General features: G+C 35.1%; 1 protein-coding gene across 1 annotated transcript; it reads right to left on the bottom strand.

Moving 5' to 3' along the window:
• Positions 1–1,987: 1,987 nt before the first annotated feature.
• LOC101899332 (neuropeptide CCHamide-2 receptor) lies at positions 1,988–20,705 on the bottom strand. The gene is made up of 6 exons (XM_059128892.1): positions 19,781–20,705; positions 12,886–13,105; positions 12,587–12,759; positions 7,007–7,200; positions 6,385–6,505; positions 1,988–3,497 (listed from the first exon to the last, which is right to left on the bottom strand). Exons 1-6 carry the CDS (start codon positions 20,305–20,307, stop codon positions 3,083–3,085), a joined length of 1,650 nt encoding a protein of 549 aa, XP_058984875.1. The 5' UTR covers positions 20,308–20,705; the 3' UTR covers positions 1,988–3,082.
• Positions 20,706–21,384: the final 679 nt, after the last annotated feature.

Consider the following 21,384-nt stretch of genomic DNA (forward strand, 5'->3'; position numbering starts at 1 on the left):
CCAACTTTGCACTTCCCAATATCTGCATCAGTGCTAGCCCAGGAGCGAAAATGGAGTGGACCGATACACTCCTTCAAGTACATACCCCACAAAAGCTCATAATTTGGAATAATTTTAACTCTTATAAAATATGATATAAGAGTCCGATTGTCTTCAAATTACACGCATTATAATATTTTTATTAACCCAAGGTCTGGTGTGAAAATGGAATATATCGGCCCACTACTTCTGGTACATCCCCCACAAAGGGCCAAAAATTTTGAATATTCATGAAGCTCATTAAGCGCGAAAATAACATCCGATTCAAGTCAGGCTTAGCACATGTAAATATTTCCATCAACACAAGATCTGTTATAAAGATGGTAAGGATCGGACCATTCCTTGTGGTACCTCCCACACAAACGGTCAAAATTTTAAATAACCAAAACTATCATAAAATCCGAAATAAGCATCCGGTTCCCTTTTAATTACACACATCACAATATATTTATTAACCCAAGGTCTGGTGTGAAGATGGGATATATCGGTTCATTCTTTCAAGTACCTCTCCCCAAAAGGGTCAACATTTTGAATATCCATGAAACTCATAAAACGTAATAGTAACATCCGATTCCATTCAGACTTGGTACATCTCAATATCCCATAGATGGTAGAGATCGGACCATTTCTTCTGGTAGGGTTCAAGATTGTAAAAAAAAACAAAACGCTTAAGAAAGCGAAATGAGCACCCAGTCGATGATTTAGAGAAGCTACGAAGAATTTTTTTGGTAAGTCAGTCAGAAAATTGCGAGAACATAAAAGTTAAAAAGATTTTTTTACTACACTTAATGTTTTTCAATTGGTTCCATATTCACAATTTTGGAACCATTATAAAATCTTCTTTTGGAACAAACATGCTGATTTTTTCATACAGTAAATGATTATTATTAAACTATAAATATAACATTTGCAAACTTCCGCAAATTCTCGAAAACCAGGGGAGATATCAGCAAATAGACCAAAAATTCTGAAAGCGCATACCCTAAAACCTTAGAAATGATATACATATCAATATGTCCATAAAATACCGTATGGAACACTTAGGCAGGACACCGAAGAGGACAAAAGACAATATGTAGGAGAATATCTGAATTTAATACAGGTTGAGTCAAAAGATAACACTCTTGCTCTCAGTGACTATAAATTCTCTCCCAGAGTCACACATAAATGAATATACGACGAAATAAATGTATGACTCTCAGCCTCTCGCCGATTGAATAACAATGCAGATACATAGAAGTTTTTTTTACCAGCTTAAATGATCGGCTGGCTTCATCTTAAAATAATAGAGGAGTTTTAGGTTGACTTTTAGTTCAATTTCGGCTAATATTTTATATTATTTATACACCCTACACTACTTTGTTCTTTTACGAAGAAGCCAGTCGATGATTTAAGCCAGTAAAAAAGAGTTTTATGCAATTTCACCTTAAAGGCATTCGGTGGAAAAATATTTGCATTTAATCAGCACTGCTCAAAACCATGAGTCCGCAAAAGAGAACATTAAAGAGAAAATTACTATTAATTACTAATATTTTTTTAAATTCTTTTTTTTAATTATGAAGTTGATTCAAAGGTATTAATGATGCTAATAATTAAAAATAAAGAAATAAATAATGTTTTAATACTGACTTATTTATGCAAAGAGAAATTGTCTGGTGAGCGGGCCTTTGTTCTTGAACAGTGCTCGATTTAATACAGCTAAAGGAAAGTGATAATACGTGTGCTCTCAGTGCCTTTAATTCTCTTACATTAAACCGTTGATAAAACATAGACCCACACATTAACAAATACACGTGAAGAAGTAAGAGAACGACTCTCTTCCTCTCGTTGATTTAATAACATCCATTCATACCAAAACACATGTTGGGAGTTATTTTCTCTTTCTCTCTTTTTTTAATTCATTTTTTCTCTTTAAATTTATTTGTTTTTTTTTTTCGTATTATCCTGTTTAAATTTACACATTAAATATGAGATACAAGACAAATATTTAAAATATTACAGAAATATCTTTAAGATTTGTGTAGTGTTTTTTTCGTCTCCTTCTTCATCCGCTTCATCTTTATTACACTTAACATAATTTTCCTGTTTATAAATGTATATAATTGTGTATGTCTGGGGCGTGGAGTGTAAACATTGAAAATACTTTTAATTTATCTTTACAACAAAAAGAAAAAACAGGGAAATAATGGTACAACTTTTTACAACAAAGTCTTTGAGATAAGTTTTCGAATAATAAAAAAAAAAAAACCAAATACAGGAAATATGACACCAAGGTGGGTTGAAGGGAGGGAGGAAGGGAGGCAACATAAAAATCACTGTCATCACCAAGAGTGTCATTATTTACACATACATACATACATACATACATACAACAGTCTGGTCAGGGTAAACAAGGCAATCTTCTCCTTTTTTCCCTTTCCCTTCCCTTACTTCATATTTTCATATTTTGTTTTTTTAATTTTCCTCCTTCTTCTCTCTCTCTCTTTTTTTTGATACTGTACAATTATCTTGAATTAGAATACTTGAAGTTACTTCTCTTCATTTTCCACTAATAACAGAAAGATATACAACAACAAATAAAAACAAATATAAATACAAATACAAATACTTAAATATGTAATACTGTTGGTTATCATGTTACGGGGATCATCCAAGTCCCCCGGGAATGTTCCCAAAAAAATATTTTCTTTTTTTCTTTGGTTTTTGATATAAAAATGGAATTTTGATGGACGCCATGGAGCATGGGCTGTCATCAACTCAGAGCTCATTTATTTTTATTTTATTTTGCAAATTCAATTCTGCTTCGTTTTGTTTATTTCTCTCTGTACAATAATAATAACAAAGACCGCACAACACTTAGTGTTCATTTTAGGTTCTCTTTTTTTTTTTTGCCTTCTTCCTTTCCAATCTGGCCTTAATGACGTTGTGTGTTGTTTTTGTTGTTGGACACAAAGGACAAAATTTGACAAAAATAGTTGTTGGTTGTTGTTTTTGTAACAGTTTAGAGTTCGGTATCGGTCTGTAGGACCACAGTCATGGTGCCTCACCTTTTGTCACCGCTCAGTATCACCCCACTCTGGACCAAAGCAGTTGGTGGTGTGGCCGACAATCGTGCCTCGGCATTGTTGTGTTGCTGTTGCTGCTGCTGATGATGATGATGCATCGATGCCTGCCTTCGATAGCTGTTACTGGCCAAACGTCCCCCATGCTGGCCATTGGAGCCATTCACCGCACACGAATTGGTATTATTCAAATGTACCGAGGCCCGATTGTAGTTGTTGGTGGAACGCATCGACATATTCACAATGCTGGTGTCCATCATCCCAGTGGCGGTGGAATGCTGACGTATGCGTGTCTGTCGCTTGACACACCAACAGCACAGGTATTGATTGAAATGGGCCCGAAATGCTCCAGATACGCAGTACAATGCCACCGGATTGACACAGGAATTGAGGAAGCTAGAAATGGATGGATGGTGTGAATAATGGTAATGAGCGAGAAGAGAAGAGAAGGAAAAAAACAAAAAGAAGAGAAAAAAAATGTTGGAATTAAACATAAACAGGTAGCAAGTCAAACAAAGCATTAATAAGCATGCTACACTGGATTACAGAAAAAGTGAGGGGGAAATTACACTGTGCAACAATATTTTATTTAAAAAAACCAGAAAGTCCAGCAAATTATGAAAGTAGAGTTAAAAAATACTCGTGCAGCAGTGTTTTGAAAGTTTACATTGCAAACTAATCTAAATAGAGGGTGGGGGGTGGTGGTTCCCCCTCTTTCGGATTTTTTTTTGAATTTTTTTGGATTACATTTCCTTGGAATCCTTACATTCTAGGTTTATACTGTCTTTGGCAATATTGCAGATAAAAATGCGAGGAATATTTCGGTCAATAATTTTAACCCTCAAATATGATTAAGAACTCCCATAAAACAGTCAAAATATTCTACAAAATTATTAGCATAAAAAAATGTCTAAATCTTACCTACAGGGTGAGATAAAAAAACTGCAACAAAGTCAAACGCCATAATTTTTACTTTTTTTTTTTTTAAATTTTATTGAACGACAGCAAAAAATGTCGAAAATAGCATCAAATTTTAGAATAAGTTTAGATTTGTTCGAATTGGTCACCTTTGGCACGAATTATGGCGTTCAAACGGCCAATGAAACCGTCACATGCTGAATGTTGCTCTGCGGTATTTTCGCCCATTCCCAGCGTAGCACTTGCTTGAGGCGATCAACACTTTGGTATTTTTTAGTGCCAACCTTGCTTTCCAAAAAAACTCCAGACACAATAGTCCAATGGATTGGTATCCGGAGATTTTGGTGGGCATTGTGAGCTGGAAATGAAGCGGGGAACCTCATTTTGCAGTCATTCTCGGGTGGCGGTGGCTCGCTGAGTGCGATGGTGCTGAGTCATGTTGGAATGTCCAAGGTCTGCGGCCAAAATGTTTGCGTGCACAAATATTTTCGCGATAATATTCGGCATTTATTCTGATGCCACGGTCAATTAATACGAGCGGAGAGCTACCATCGGCTGTTATGGCGCTCCCACACCATCACCATCTCCATGGCCGGCGCTTGAGTTCTGGTGGCCAACCGAAGGTGTACATTTTCAGCTGACCTCTTTGACAAGTAAACACGAGCGGATCATTTTGTTTGTTTCCAAACTAAACAACTCCTGGACAACGAATGTTTTCTCATCGTAGACCACCAAACCAAATTCGGTACCTAACCACTTTCGGCCAAGCGAAGCAATTATGTACCTCTTTTGAATTTTTTAGATTTTCAATGGCTTTACCCCGAGCTCATTTTTCAATATTTGCCGAATGGAATATTGCGATATGTTCAGCTCACGAGTAATTTTTTCGGCCACTGCGACGTGGGTTTCGATCAAGTCGCTTCTTTATTTTTTGAACCATTTCTGCTGATGTTGCTGTTTTCTTCCCTTCACTTCCTTGACGTCGGGCTACTCTACCAATATCACGGCAACGAGCGATGGCTGAAGTGCTCTAACGATAGCCACTTGTTGTTGGTTTTCCAGCTAAATATAAAGAAATCGCACTATCACGCTTGAGTTCCATCACGAATATCTTTTTTTCTGGAATATTCTCACCAAAACGCTTTTGTACACTTGTAAACAATATAATGAGCTGTAACTGGAATAATTTTAACAGCCGTCGGACGAGTGGCTTACAAATGACAACAGTCTGAATTTGGTTGCAGTTTTTTCATTTCACCCCTGTTTGCATTACTGGCGTTTAGGTGAGATTTAAACTCTTGACGTGTTCTGGGACCTATAGTGGAATTTTATGACAAACAATATTCGGACTTGATGCGATGTCTTTTAAATTAAGTTTTTAACAATAATTTAAAAAAAGTACCAAAAAGACCCCTTTTGTTGAATCGCTTGAGGGTTAAAATGTCTTACAGAAATATTCCTTGTATTCTTATCTACAATATCACTAAAGACAATATATACCTAAAATCAACGGATTCCAAGGAATATTAATTCCAAAATTTCAAAAAAAAGTGAAAGAGGGTGTTGACTTACCCCTTCACTTTTTAGGTCACTTTGGGATGTTAACTTTCAAAACGGCGATACATGTGTTTTTTGACTTTCATAATTTGCTGGATTTTTTTGTATTTTGTTTTTGTGTTGCCCAGTGTAATTGGACTTAATATTACGGGAGTAAACCTAATCCGATATTGGTCTAGCTCAAATTGGGAAATTTTTTTTTGTTCGAAATTTTTTTTTTTTTTTTTATAAAAATACTTAAGTTTCGCTGGAATTAACATTTAAACATAAATTTTGAAAATAGTCTCCAAAGGTTGAATTTTTAATTTAAAATTTTTTTTTCAAAATAATTGATTTTTTAGAAACTTGAAATTGTATATCTGTAGCCCAGTGTTCATTTATATTTCCCTCTACAAAGCTAATCATTTGTTTCCGAAAATGTGTTGTGTATTTTCTTTCACCGAACAACGCCCTACTACCCCCACCCCCTTCGCTAGCCAGCTCAGCCACCCCATTAGACAGTCCATTCAAGGTGAGTTGTTGGCCAATGAATGTTGTGAATGACGGCGATTGAAAGACATGGCATGTCCATGGATGATAACAAGGCTTCCTCCAATGATGGCCTAAATTTACGTTAATTTGGTGGCCTGTGATTTGGAAGGTAGACCTTCATGGATTAGTAAAATCATTCAATGTGATGCCATTCGTTTACGTTATGTTTGAATGATTTAATAATACTTAATTAACAAAACAATGCTGGGCTACAAAAACATCATACACAACAACAACTACAACAAATAATAACAACAACAATATGTCCAATACTTACTACGTGCAGAAGCCAATAATCCGAATGGTATGCCAGAAATCATCGAAATCCTCTCGGCTGGTTGGATTCAAGTGGAACCATAATTCAAACAAATGATAGGGAAAGAAACAAATAAAAAACACTGCAACGATACAAGAGAGAGAGAGAGTGAGAGATGGGAGAGAGAAAGGGGAGAGAGAAAAAAGGAGACAAGTCAAGATAAGAAATGTTGCTGTTAAATGTTTTTTATTTTTCACTTCAAGAGATAAACTAAGGCTAGACATCAATAACTATCATCGTCAATTCAGGGGGTATCATCAACAGCAGCCATGGCCATGAAATGGTTAGATGGATGGACGGATGGCTGGATGGATAGCTGAGATATGTCAAGACATCAAATGATGATGATGCTGATGGTCCCAAACAAATGCTGTCATTGACATGGCGGTAACACTTAATGTCAAAAATTTGTGGTTTTCCTTTTTGGTCTCATTTTTTGGTCACAGTGGTTGATGTCTTGACTGTCAGTCACAAACAGCATTCGACGCCATCATCGTCATCATCATTAACCACCATCATCACCGTTTATCGTCTGTGCGGGAGCAACGCCATATTCCATATCAACTTCATCTTTTTCACTTACCCACCACAAATGCCACTACCATGCGGGCCACATAGCGTCGTGCCCGAACCTGGGAACGACTTTGCATGCTCAAGGTTTCGCCGGGCATTTCACGGGCGCTGACATGCAAACGCTGTGCCATCATCAGATACAGAACTCCAATTATGAACAGTGGCAGAATGTAGTAGACAAAGGCCTTTGTCACCACCACATATCTGAAAGAGAGAGAGAGAGAGAGAGAGGGGAGCGAGAGGATGGTGAAATTGGACAGTTGGACACAACAAATTGCCGCAATGGGAATAAATAAAGCAATAAAAACAACAACAAATAATATTTTTGAATGAAAAAAAATATTTTTGTTTGAATGGAGTAGAATAAGGCGGGTAATGTATCAAAAACGTAATTTGTAATATTTACTTGTAATATATCAATTTTCGAATGAGATTTTCTTTAAAAGTATTATACCTCGATATATGACTTATTCTGAGATTTTTAGTGAAATTTTGTTGAGAATATTTCATCCCTTAATATTTTCTATCTAAAATGAAATTTTAGGGTACTTTTATGCATCAGCTCGAACAGAAGAGAAATGGACAGAAAAGAAATGGATGAAAAATTAGGAAATATTTTCGGTTTTTTGGCAACATTGAAACAAATATTTTCTTTGTATACCGTGGAAATAGATATTGCTTGTCTTTGGTGACCTATAGTGAAATTTGATCTAGAATATTTCCTCCCTTGACACTTTCCCCAAAAAACTAAGTACTAAAGAATATTTGGACTCAGAATGGAAAGGCATAAAATTAACAGTCATAAGAATAATCACATAACGATTACATTTAATGTATAAATTCGAATATAGTTTCCTTAAAAACTATTATAGCTAGAAATATAGTTTATTCTGAGACTTATGAGGAAATTTGGCGTAGAATATTTCTTCCTTTGGGAGTCTTTGTCTAAAATGAAATTCTATGCTTCTTTCACGCATCAACTCGAAAAAAGGACGAGGAAAAATTTATCGAAACAATTTGGATCTTTTTTTTTATGACAATGTTAATGCAAAAATTTTCGTAGTATATAATGGAAATAGAGATTCCTTTTCTTTGGTGACCTATAGTGAAATTTGATATAGAATATTTCTTACTTTGATAGTTTTCCCAAAAAATAAGTATTATGGAAGATTTGGACTTAGAATGGAAAGGCATAAAATTAACAGTCATTAGAGTAATCACGTAATGTTTACTTTTAATGTAAAAATTCGAATATAGTTTCCTTACAAACTATTATAGCTAGAAATATAGTTTATTCTGAGACTTATAAGGAAATTTGGCGTAGAATATTTTTTCTTCTGGGAGTCTTTGTCTAAAATTAAATTTTGTGTTTCTTTCATACATCAACTCGAATAAAGACGGAAGAAAAATTCATCGAAAAAATTAGGATTTTTTTTCGTTTTTTTTTTTATGACAATGTTGATGTAAATATTTTCTTTATATATCATTTAAATAGAGATTTGCTTTCTTTGGTGACCTATAGTGAAATTTAATATAGAATATTTCTTCCTTTTATACTTTCCTCAAAAAATTAAGTGTTAAGGAAGAATTGGACTCAGAATGGAAAGGCATACAATTAATAACTAAAAACGTAATTATATAATATCTTTTACTATAAAATTTCATAATTTTTTTTCTTAAAAACCATTATAGAAAGAGATATAATTTATTCTGAGATTTTTAGCGAAATTTTTTATAAAATATTTTTTCCTTTGATACTTTTTGCCTAAAATGAACTTTTGTGTTACTTTCATGCATCTACTCGAAAAAAGACAAAAAAAAAAAAAAAAGATTTCTTTCCTTCGGCGATTTACAGTGAAATTTGGTCTGGAATATTTTTGTCTTTGACATTTTCCCAAAAAAAACCTAACTATTATAGAAGATTCGGACCGAGATTAGAATTTAGAGTCAATAACGCAATCATATTATGTTCACATTTAAAATGCAAATTTCGAAATTAATTTTCTTAAAAACTGTTGTAGTCAACAAGTCATACTTGTTCTGAGATTTGTAGTAGAATTTTGTGTAGAATAGTTCTTCTTTTAACAATTTTTGTCTAAAATGAACTTTTATGGAATTTTTGTGCTTTAACTCGAAAAAAGGCCAATGAAAAATTGACTCAAAAAATATTTTGGTGTTTTTTTTTGTCAATATTGATGCAAGTATTTTCTGTGTATATATGAAATGAAAATAGAGACTTCCTGTTTTTGGTAACCTATAGTGAAATTTGATCTAGAAAATTTTTGCCTTTAACAGTTTTTCTAAAAAATTAAGTATTAAAGGAGATTTGCACTCAGATCGACAACGCTTGCAATTAACAGCCAAAATTGTCATCACACAATTAATATGCAGAAATCGATCTAATTTTCTTAAAAACCCTTAAAGCTAGCAATATAGTTCATTTAGAAACTAATAGTGAAATTGTATGTAAAATATGTCTCCCTTTGCAACTTTTTGCCTAAAACGAACTTTTATTTTACTTTAATGCATCAAATCGAAAAAAGTCCGTAAAACATTTGATAAAAAAAAATAGGAAATATTTTTTTTTGGCAACATTGACGCAAATATTTTCATGATATATAATGGAAATAGAGTTTTCCTGTTTTTGGTGACCTATAGTGAAATTTGATCTAGAATATTTTTGTCTTTCACACTATCCGCAAAAAGTGAAGTATTAAGGGAGATTATGCCTTAGAATGCAAACATATTAAGTTTGCTGCAAAAAAAAAAAAAAAAACACGTCAACACATAATAATTTCACTTGTAATATACAAATTTCGAATCTAATTTTCTTACAAACCATTAAAGCTAGCAATATATTTTATTTGGAGACTTATAGTGAAATTCTGTGTAGAATATTTCTCCCTTTTATACTTTCTGTCTAAAATGTAATTTTACGTTACTTTCATGCATCAACTCGAAAAAGGTCCGTGGAAATTTTGATAAAAAAAAAGGAATTTTTTTCGCGTTGTTTTGGGAATTTTGATGGAAATAATTTTCATTTTCCAATAGGAATGGAGGTTACTGTTCTTTTGTGACTTATAGTGAAATTTGATGAAGAATAATTTTGTCTCCGACATTATCCTTTAAAAATGAAGTCTTGTAGGAGAATTCTGCATAAACTCACATTAAGTACGGTTTTAACCCTATGTTTTTACCCATGTGTTTTTATTTTTTTTTCAATTGCTAGTGTTTAGGTTAGATTTAGGTTTTTGTTCTCTTCTGTGACCTATGGTAGAATTTTATGGAAAATAATATAGCGGAGTATTTTGACTTGTTCGATCCCGTTAAAAACGAGTTTTTACCTACATTTTAAAAAAAGTACCAAAAAGACCCCTTTTGGTAACATGCTTAAGGGTTAAAATTGTTGTTGGCAAAATTGTTATCTATAATATTGCCAAAAACACTATATACGTAAGACGAAGAAAACCGAACAGGAGAGGACTTGCCTTCTTAATTGGGCTTCAATTTGAAGCTCTACTTTCAAAATCTGCTGATATATTTTTTTAATTATTGAAAAAATTGATTTTTTTCACACAGCGTAATCATCGATGATTTCTATGCTAGTCCTATAGATGGCGCCCAATGGTTCATAAAAATATATGTTTTTTATTTTTTAAAAAATTATCTTAAGTTTCCAAGGAATCTTAATCCGAATATTTCCAAAAAATTTAGAGGGGGCCGGTATTTCCCTGTCTATTAAGGAACTTTGCAATGTAAACCTTCATAACGCCAATACATTTGTCCTCTATTTTGAGCTCTACTTTCAAAATCAGCTGATATATATTTTTTTTAATGATTGAAAAAATTAATTTTTTTCACACAGCGTAATCTACGTCATTTTCTCTACTAGTGCTACAGATGGCGCCCAATGGTCCCTAATTTTTTTTATAAAATTTCTAAATTTTCCAAAGAATCGTAATCTGAAGTTTTTCAAAATTTGTAGAAGAAATCGGACTTGCCTCCTCAATTTAGGTTACTTTGCAATGTGAACCTTCAAAACGCCAATACACTTGTCTTCTATTTCTAGCTCTACCTTCAAAATCTGCTGATTTATTTGTTTAATTATTGAAAAAATTGATTTTTTTTTTACACAGCGTAATCTACTATGATTTCTCTGCTAGTGCTACAGATGGCGCCAAATGTTCCCTAAAAATATATTTTTATAAAAACTCTAAAGTTTTCAAGGAATCCTAATCCGAAAATTTCCAAAATTTTTAGAGGGGACCGGCATTTCCATCTGAATTTAGGTAACTTTGCAATGTAAACCTTGAAAACGCCAATACAAATGTCTTCCAGTTCTAGTTCTACTTTCAAAATCTGCTGACATATTTTTTTAATGATTGAAAAAATTGATTTGTTTCACACAGCTTAATCTACCATGATATCTTAACGAGTCTTATATATGGCGCCCAATGGTCCCTAAAAATATATTTTTATTTTTTTTAATAAAATTCTTAAGTTTCCAAGAAAGCCTAATTCAAAAATTTGTCTCTCTCAATTTAGGTAACTTTGCATGTAAACTTTCAAATCGCCAATACACTTTTCTTTTAGTTCTAGCTCTATTTTCCAAATCTGGGAATATATATATTTTTTGAAAACATTGAATTATTCGCACAGTTTAACCTACGATGATTTCTCAATGAGTCCTATAGATGGCGCCCAATAGTCCCTAAAAATATATTTTTAATTTTTTTTATAAAAACACTAAAGTTTCCAAGGAATCCTAATCCGAAAATTTCCACTACAAAAAAATTTTTTTTCGCTCCGCGTAATCTGCGATGACTTCTCTGCTTGTGCTACAGATGGCGCCCAATGGACCCTAAAAATATATATTTTTTAATTTTTTATAAAATCTCTGAAATTTTGGCCCTTTAGTTGGCTCTGATGGTCCTTTCAAATATCTCTTTACTTTTTTTTATAAAATCTCCTAAATTTTTGGCTAAATTGACTCTTAAAATGGACCTATGAACCCAATATCTCGTCGTGCTTAATGCTCTTAATACCCCCTCTCATATTCGAATTCATTCCTTGGCTATCACACCCAAACATACATGTGCTTCATACCATTATTTGGAGGACAATTTACAGTGTAAAACAAATTGCGTGCATTTTTTCTAGTAGCTGTTGTTGTTGTTGTTGTGGTTTCTTTTTGATATTATTTGTCTACGAAATGCTGTTATATAACACACAGAGAGAAAAAATACTATATTCTGCTGCTGCTGGTGCCGTAGTTAATAATAGAGCTCATAATTCTTTTGGTGTGTGTTCTGTTTTGATTTCTAAAGATAAGGCACGCAATTTGGGTTGCTTGGCAAGAGAATATTCAAAAAATGAAGAAAAAACGAAAATCCAAATAAATGAAATATTTTTAATTAAAAAACCACTTAACAATAAGTTTTGATTGCCAAAACGATTTTCAATATTTCTGGGGGAGTTTTTTTTTTGAGGTATTTAAATTTAAAAGGAAATGTTATAAAATATTTATTTATGGTCGACCATTTAATTTCGAATATTAATGGCGGCTCTGGAGGAAATAATGTTCACTCACCTTGTGTAGACTTCCAGGTTCTTGCGTTCCTCCCCAAACGGCGAACAGACAATTATTGTCAAATTTGTGCTGATGTCGATGTACTGCAGACTAGACATCACCAGCGAGGGGGTGGCAAAGATAATGGCCAAAAGCCAGATCATTGTGGCCGTAATGACTGTCAGGGGTTTTGTCTGCAATGAAAGAAGGGGTGGAAGGAGAGGAGGAGGGTAGGGTAGGATGGATTAGAGTCAGTTATAATTGCAATCAACTGATGGTGATGATGAGGATGCCATTCTTTTCGCTGGATGATGACTTACCTGCAATTTACGCAATGGATTGACAATGGCACAATATCTCTCACCCGACAAGGCTGTCAGCGTGAACACGGACACACCAATCGATACATCCTTGAAGAATTCCGTTATCTGACACATACTCTTGCCAAATGTCCAACTGTCCTGGGTGTAAACGAGAATGGCCAGTGGAACGCAAACGATTATAACTAAGAGATCGGCCAAGGCCAAAGAGAGAATGTAACTGAAAAGGGGAAAGGGGGGAGGAAAAATTATATTTTAAATTATTAAAGATCCATGGAAGTTATTTCTATATATACAGGGTGAGATAAAAAACAGCAAACTCCATAATTTAAACTTTTTTTTTAATTTTATTGAATGAAAGCAAAAAATATCGGAAATAGCATCAAATTTTAGAATAAGTTAAGATTTGTTCGAATTGGTCACCTTTGGCACGAATTATGGCCTTCAAACGGCCAATGAAACCGTCATACGCTGCTCTCCGGTATTTTGGCCCATTTCCGGCGAAGAGCTTGCTTGAGGTGATCGATAATGTGGCCTTCAAACGGCTAATGAAACCGTCACACGCTGCCCGAATGTTGCTCTGCGGTAATTTGGTCCATCACCGGCGAATCACTTGCTTGAGGTGATCGACACTTTGGTATTTTTTAGTGCCAACCTTGCTTTCCAAAATACTACAGACACAATAGGCCAACGGATTGGTATCCGTGGATTTTGTTAGCCATTGAGAGCTGGAAATGAGACTGGAACCTCTTTTTGTAACCATCCTTGGGTGGCGAGTGCTGAATGCGATGGTGCTGTGTCCTGTTGGAATGTCCAGGGTTTACGACCAAAATTTTTGACTGCCCAAGGCTTTAATATACCCTCCAGAATATTTTCGCGATAATATTCGGCATTTATTCTGATGCCACGGTCGATAAATACGAGCGGAGAGCGACCGTCGGCTGTTATGGCGGCCCACACCCGCATCCACACCGGTGGCTGGTGGCCAACCGCAAACCGAAGATGCACATTTTCAGCTGACCTCTTTGGCAAATAAACATGAGCGGATCATTTTGTTTGTTTAAAAACTGCTGCTGGACAACGAATGTTTTCTCATCGGAGAAACCCAAATTCGGCAGTTCACCACTTTCGGCAAGGCGAAGCAACTCTTCAGCTCTTTTGAGTCTATTTTCTTTCTGTTGCGGTGTAAGTTCTTGCACTTTTTAGCATTTCAATGACTTTAACCCGAGCTCATTTTTCAATATTTGCCGAATGGAATATTGCGATATGTTTAGCTCACGAGCCATTTTTCGGCCACTGCGATGCGGGTTTTGGATCAAGTCGCTTCTTTATTTTTCGAAAGATTTTTCCTGATGATGCTGTCTTTTTCCGTCTTCCGTCCACAACCATGACGTCGGGCTACGCTACCAGTATAACCGTAACGAGTGATGGTCCGAGACACATAAGTTTATTCACCTTTAATTGCTGAAGTGATGTATTGATAGCCACTTGTGATTGGTGTGGGTGGAGTGCTCTAACGATAGCCACTTCTGGTTGGTTTTCCAGCCAAATTTAAAGAAATCACACTATCCCGCTTTAATTCCATCACGAATAACTTTTTTCCCTGGAAAATTTTCACCAAAATGCTATGGTACGCTTGTGAACTATATAATGAGCTGTCACTGGAATAATTTTAACAGCTGTCGGACGAGTGGCTTAGAAATGACAGCAGTCTGAATTTAGTTGCAGGTTTTCCATCTCACCCTGTATAAAATAACAATTTAAGTACTTGAAACCAATTACATTCCATATTAAATGGATTTCAAAGGAAACTCAATCGACTGCCTTAATTTGCATTCAATTTACTTACTTTACCTACTCTCTCTCTCCCTCACTCTCTCTCAGCCACTCAATTACTCTCCCACATCATTGCCAATGCAAAATGCCAAGTAAATATTTGTTGAATGCTTCCAAAATTCTATGCTAAATAAATATATTTACTACATACTTCCTTTCGGCTTATTTTCGTACAAATAAAAGTAAACATCAACGCAAAAGAAAGGAGAAGAAAGAAAAAGAGACGGAAGACCAAGGGGGAGAATTTTGTGCAATGAACAGGAAATTGATATTCAATCAGAACATTTATTTCCACAAATACTTTTGACTTCTTTCCTGGTATTTTCTAAAATAAACACACACTCACACACACATCCTTACATACATAACTTGTGTGCCACTTCAAAAATATTTTTATTGTAACCACATGAAAATAGCCCTTAAGGGAAATGCTGGAAATGCTTTATTTGCTGAGTAAAAATAAAATGTTTTTTTATTGAAAAGGAAAAGAAAAATTATATTTTCAATTGAATATCCTGGCGATGCATTGAAGGTCGCTCCAAACGATATATTATTGCTGGAAAGTCAAACAGCAAAAAAAAAAACGGGGAGAGAGAGAGGGACAGAGAGAGAGAGAGTGAAAAAACAAATGGCTGTATGACAATTTTTATGATTGATTATGGTATTCCGTTTCCCTTGCCAGGGATAAAGGATGTCCATTTTTACAATGACCATGCGAAGGGTTATTTTGTTTGGGATTGTAGGGCCTTTTCGGCTGAAGAGAGGAAATTACATCTGAAAGAAATTTAATACTTTTCATAAATTGCCTGTCCCACGAAAATTAAGTTATCAATTTAGGACACTCAGAAACGTAGGAAAAAAGAGGATATATATTTCTCAAATGGAGAATATATTTTAATAGCCTTCACCATAAAATGGTTAGTTATTTTGTTAATAACACCTCACAATATTCTTTGGAGACTCCATGAGTTTTTAAATTTGCAGGCAATTGGCAAAAGTGTTTTATTTGTCGAAAAAAATATATTTTTACCAAAATAAAGGATGTTTTTCTATGGTAGATATGAGGTATACAAGTTCCATTTGTTCAGAGACTCAAAATGAAATTTGATGTAGAACAATTCTTTCTTTGACATTTTCCCCAAAAAATGAAGCATTGAGGGAGATTTTGTATTAGAACAGAGGCGTGTCAAATTAGAAGACGACGGAACATAATTTTCACTTGTAAAATACTAAATTTGATTGCAATTTTCTTAAAAACCATTATAGCTAGAAATATGGTTCATTCCGAGTCTTATACTGAAATTTTGTTAAGAATATTTGTTCTATTGACACTTTTGGTCTGAAATGAGTTTTTATGTCACTTTCTAGCATCTACTCAAAGAAAGGCCGGAGAAATTTTGATGAAAAATGAGCAAAAATTTAGGTTATTTGTTAATTTTGATACCAATTTTTCCTTGATATATAGTGAAAATCCAGGTTTCTTTTCTTTGATGACTTATAGCGAAATTCGATCTAGAACAATTATTCCTTTGACACTTTCCCCAAAAAATGGGGCAATAAGGGAAATTTGGTATTAGAACTGAGACGTGTCAAATTGGAAGTAAAAAGACGATGGACACATCATTTTCACTTGGAATATACTAATTTCGAAGGTAATTTTCTTAGAAACCATTATAGTTAGAAATATGACTCATTCCGAAACTTCAAGTAAAATGTGGTGTAGAATATTTCTTCTTTTAATGTTTTCTGTCTAAAATGAATTTTTGTGTCACTTTCTAGCATTTACTCGAAAAAAGGCCGAAGAAAAGTCGTTAAAAAATTTAACACATGTTTTCGCTTTTTTTGGGAACATTGATACTAATATTTCCTTGATATGTAGTGAAAATTCAGATTTCTTTTCTTTGGAGACTTATAGCGAAATTCGAACTAGAACAATTCCTTCTTTTACACTTTCCCCAAAAAATGGGACAATAAGGGAGATTTTTTATTATGACTGAGACGTGTCAAATTGGAAGTGAAAAGACGATAGAAACATAATTTTCACTTGTAATATGCTTAATTCGAAGGTAATTTTCTTAGAAACCATTGGAGTTGAAAATATGCTTTATTCTGAAACTTATAAGGAAATTTGGTGTAGAATATTTCTTCTATTGACATTTTTGGTCTAAAATGTAATTTTATCTTACTTTCATGTATGAACTCGAAAAAAGGCCGAAGAAAAATTGATGAAAAAATGATCAAAAATTTAGGTGGTTTGTTAATTTTGATACTAATATTTTCTTGATATACTGGAAATTCCGATTCCTTTTCTTGGGTGACTTATAGCGAAATTAGATCTACAACAATTCTTCCTTTGACACTTTCTCCAAAAATTGGGGCAATAAGGGAGATTTTGTATTAAAACTGAGGCGTGTCAAATTGGAAGTGTAAAACCGTAAACACCAAATTTTCACTTGAAATATACTAATTTCGAGTGTACTTTTCTTAGAAACCATTTGAGTTAGAAATATGTTGTATTCCGAGACATATAGTGAAATTTGGTGTAGAATATTTCTTATTTTGACACTTTTGGTCTGAAATGAACTTTTATGTTACTTTCATGCATCTACTCGAAAAAGGCCGCAGAAAAGTCGATAAAAAATTTAACACATGTTTCTGCTTTTTTGGGAACATTGATTCGAATATTTTCTTGATATATAGTGAAAATTCAGATTTCTTTTCTTTGGCGACTTATAGCGAAATTAGATCTAGAATAATTCTTCCTTTGACCATTTTTCTCAAAAATGGCGCAATAAGGAAAATTTGGTATTAGAACTGAGACGTGTCAAATTGGAAGTGAAAAGACGATGGACACATAAACTGTGAGATGGAAAAACTGCAACCAACTTCAAACTGCTGTAATTTCTAAGCTACTCCTCCGCAAGCTGTTAAAATCATTCCAGTTACAGCTCATTATATTGTTTACAAGCGTACAAAAGCATTTTGGTGAGAATTTTCCAGAAAAAAAGTTATTCGTGATGGAATTCAAGCGTGATTTCTTTGTATTTGGCTGGAAAAACACAAGTGGCTATCCTTAGAGCACTCCAGCATTTAAATGTGAATAAATCGTTTGTGTTTCGTATCATCGCTCGTTACCGTGATACTGGTGGCGTAGACCCACCGTCAAGGAAGTGGACGGAAAAAAACAGCAACAACAGCAGAAATGGTTCGAAAAGTAAAAAAAACGACTTGATCGAAACCCTTGTCGCAGTGGCCGAAAAATGCCTCGTGAGCTGAACATATCGCAATATTTCATTCGGCAAGTATTGAAAAATGAGTTCGTGGTAAAGCTATTAAAATTCCAAAAAGTACAAGAACTAACACCGCAACAGAAAGAAAATAGACTCAAAAGAGCCAAAGAGTTGCTTCGCTTGGCCGAAAGTGGTGGAGGTGAAGTGCCGAGCTTGGTTTTTTCCGATGAGAAAACATTCATTGTCCAGCAGCAGTTTGTAAACAAACAAAATGATCCGCTCGTGTTTACCTGCCAAAGTGGTCAGCTGAAAATGTGCACCTTCGGTTGGCCACCAGAACTCAAGCGCCGGCCATGGTGATGGTGATGGTGTGGGCCGCCATGGTCGCTCTTCGCTCGTATTAATCGACCGTGGTAGCATCAGAATAAGTGCCGAATATTATCGCAAAAATATTTTGGAGGGTGTTGTTTTATGTGAGCAGCTACCTTGCGGTCTATCTCACAGTGGTCTTAGCACCGGGTGAATACAATGCGTCAACGAACGCCCCCACAAAACCCATGGTGATGGTGGGCCGCCATAACAGCGACCATCGGCGCTCTCCGTTCGTATAAATCGACTGTGGCATCAGAATAAATGCCGAATATTATCGCCAAAATATTCTGGAGGGTGTATTATAGCCTTGGGCACGCAAACATTTTAGCCACAGACCTCGGACATTCCAACAGGACTCGCCACCCAAGAATGGTTACAAAATGAGGTTCCTCGCTCCATTTCCAGCGCACAATGGCCACCAAAATCTCCGGATACCAATCCGTTGGACTATTGTGTCTGGAGTATTTTGGAAAGCAAGGTTGGCACTAATAAATGTCAAAATATCGATCACCTCAAGCAAGCGCTTCGCCGGTAATGGGCCAAAATACCGCAGAGCAACATTCGGGCAACATGTGACGGTTTCATTGGCCGGTAAAAGGCCATAATTCGTGCCAAAGGTGACCAATTCGAACAAATCTAAACTTATTCTAAATTTTAACTAAAAATGCCAAAGTGTCGATCATCTCAAGCAAGCGCTTCGCCTTAAGCAAGCACCTCGCCAAAATACCGCAGAGCAACATTCGGGCAACATGTGATGGTTTCATTGGCCGTTTGAAGGCCATAATTCGTGCCAAAGGTGACCAATTCGAACAAATCTAAACTTATTCTTAAAGTTGATCCTATTTCCGACATTTTTTGCTTTCAATTAACAAAATTTAAAAAAAAATGTAAAAATTATGGCCTTTAATTTTGTTGTAGTTTTTTTTTATCTCACCCTGTAAATGAGGTATTTTTCAATCGAAGAACTAAATGTCTTTTTCCCTTGCAGAATAGCCTGTGCTGTCTCTATTTCGAAATCCTGTTGGGATAGTTTTTCCTTGCAGTATAGCCTGGACTTTCTCTATTTCGAACCATTTTGAGAAATTGTGGAAGGATAATAGAGGAATTTTATAAAACACAAAAATTAAAAAAAAAATAATAAAAATAACGAGAAAATAGCCTTAGAGGCACGTGGGATTATATAACCTCCATAGCCTCAAAAAATATAGGCATTTGTGTCAAAAGATCCTTCCCTGCTCCGGAAGCTATTTATTCTGCCAAAATTTAATTTTCAATATTTTTTTGGTATTTTAAGAAGCTTTTTTGACATTCTTTCCCAATTTCTCAAGATTTCAGCCTGTCATTGCCTTGAATCTAATATCCTTTTTTCCCTCACCACGCAGCCAAAAAACTAACATCAAAAATCGATATTTTTTTTCTTGTATTGAAAATTGAGTTTTTCTGCTGCCTTTACTTACGTATTTGGAATGTTGCGCATCGAACGATGACGAAAGAATATTATCACTAATGTGCCATTTCCCAAAACACCAACAATGAAGATGAGCGTAAAAAGTATGGCAACGAAAACCGTTTCGGGACGCTGGATGGAGGGCACAAAGCCATTGGCAGAGTCATTGGCAAAGCCATCATTGCCTAGCAGGGCGATGCGGGTAACATTGTCGGCCAGGGAGTTGGTGGAGGGGATACCATTGCGATTTATGCCACTACTGCTGCTGCTGATGCCGTTGGCTGTTGTTGTTGTCGTTGTGGTGGTTGTCGAGACGGCTCCGAGAGCTATGGCCGCCGCCGCAGTGGGTGAAATAACATCGATTGCTGACAGCGATGGCGAAGACATCATATAGGCCGGTAACGGGTTGCCAATAAAAGTTAACGGAAACATGTTTTCGAAAAATGCTGATGACGACAAAGACGATAATGGTGTTGTGGTTGTTGTTGTTTGTGGGTTTTCTTGCTTTTCCTTTTGTGTGTAGGGGCTAACACACATAAGCCATTTAACATTGGCGGCCACCACCTTCCGCAGGATGTAATAATTCTTTCTCCCCCCCAAAAAAAAAGGATGAGCCAATATTTTTTTCTTTTCCTGACGAATGTTTTGAATGATTACTGAGAGACTTATGCTTCACGAGGTGTAGAGGGGTGGGGGGTGTGGTTCTTTGACTTTGTTTTTGTTTTAATGTAGACCTGTTTTATGGCATCAATGAACGGCTTTTTTTTATTGGCAAACGTGTCTGTGTTAGTGTTTTTCTGTTATTGTTGTTTTTGTTTTAGTCCTGCCAGCAACAACATGTCCTTCTAATGTGTTGTGGTTTTATTCCATTGATGATGGGTTTTATGTCGACACCAGAAGCTGCCAACTTGGCCCAGCAGCAATCCTTTTGGTTGCTATTTATGTACCTAAGAAAAAAAAAATGGGGAAAAAAGAAAAATGGAAAAGAAAACGAACCGATGAGAAATGTTGGGATAATAATGTTCCTCTTCATCACATATAAATAATTTCAATTAATTTGATAACACACGTCGAGAGGCTCTCTCTCGTTCTCTTTTTCTCCATTTGTCTTATCAATCAAGAGAGAGGGAAAGATGAATGTGCAAAACTGCCTGCACTCATTGCCTGAGGATATGCAGTGGATTTTGTTTTTTTTTTTTATTGCTATTTGTATGTATTTACGGGCCATGTATCTTCTGTGTAATGCCTAAGTGTTCCATACGCAATTTTTGAACTTTTTGAGATACATATGGTTTTTAAGGTTTTCCGGTGTGCTCTTTCAGAATTTTTGGTCGGTTTTTCGATATCTCCTCTAGTTTTCGAAATAACAACATAAAGTTGGTAAATTTAGAGGAATTTCCAGTAAATAATTAATACTTTATTGTAGTAACTAAATAAGAATTGATTTCAAAAATCAGAATATTAGTTTTTGACATAGAAATTAAGAATTCATAATCTCAAAATATGAAAAAGAGTTTGTACATGTGTCGCGTTCTATTCACAATTGCTCTTTTCCAGTACCTGCATGAATCTATAAGTTTTTTCAATTTTTTCTATATCATAAATGGCGTAATG

Source organism: Musca domestica, unplaced genomic scaffold (assembly GCF_030504385.1).
Source record: "Musca domestica strain aabys unplaced genomic scaffold, Musca_domestica.polishedcontigs.V.1.1 58, whole genome shotgun sequence".
Classification (NCBI taxonomy): Eukaryota; Metazoa; Arthropoda; class Insecta; order Diptera; family Muscidae; genus Musca; species Musca domestica.

Coding starts and splice junctions, on each gene's coding strand:
- LOC101899332 (XM_059128892.1), bottom strand. CDS start 20,307: ATGTGTGTTAGCCCCTACACACAAAAGGAAAAGCAAGAAAACCCACAA. Junction 12,760..12,885: donor ATCCATTGCGTAAATTGCAG/GTAAGTCATCAT, acceptor CTTTCATTGCAG/ACAAAACCCCTGACAGTCAT. Junction 7,201..12,586: donor AACCTGGAAGTCTACACAAG/GTGAGTGAACAT, acceptor TCTCTCTTTCAG/ATATGTGGTGGTGACAAAGG.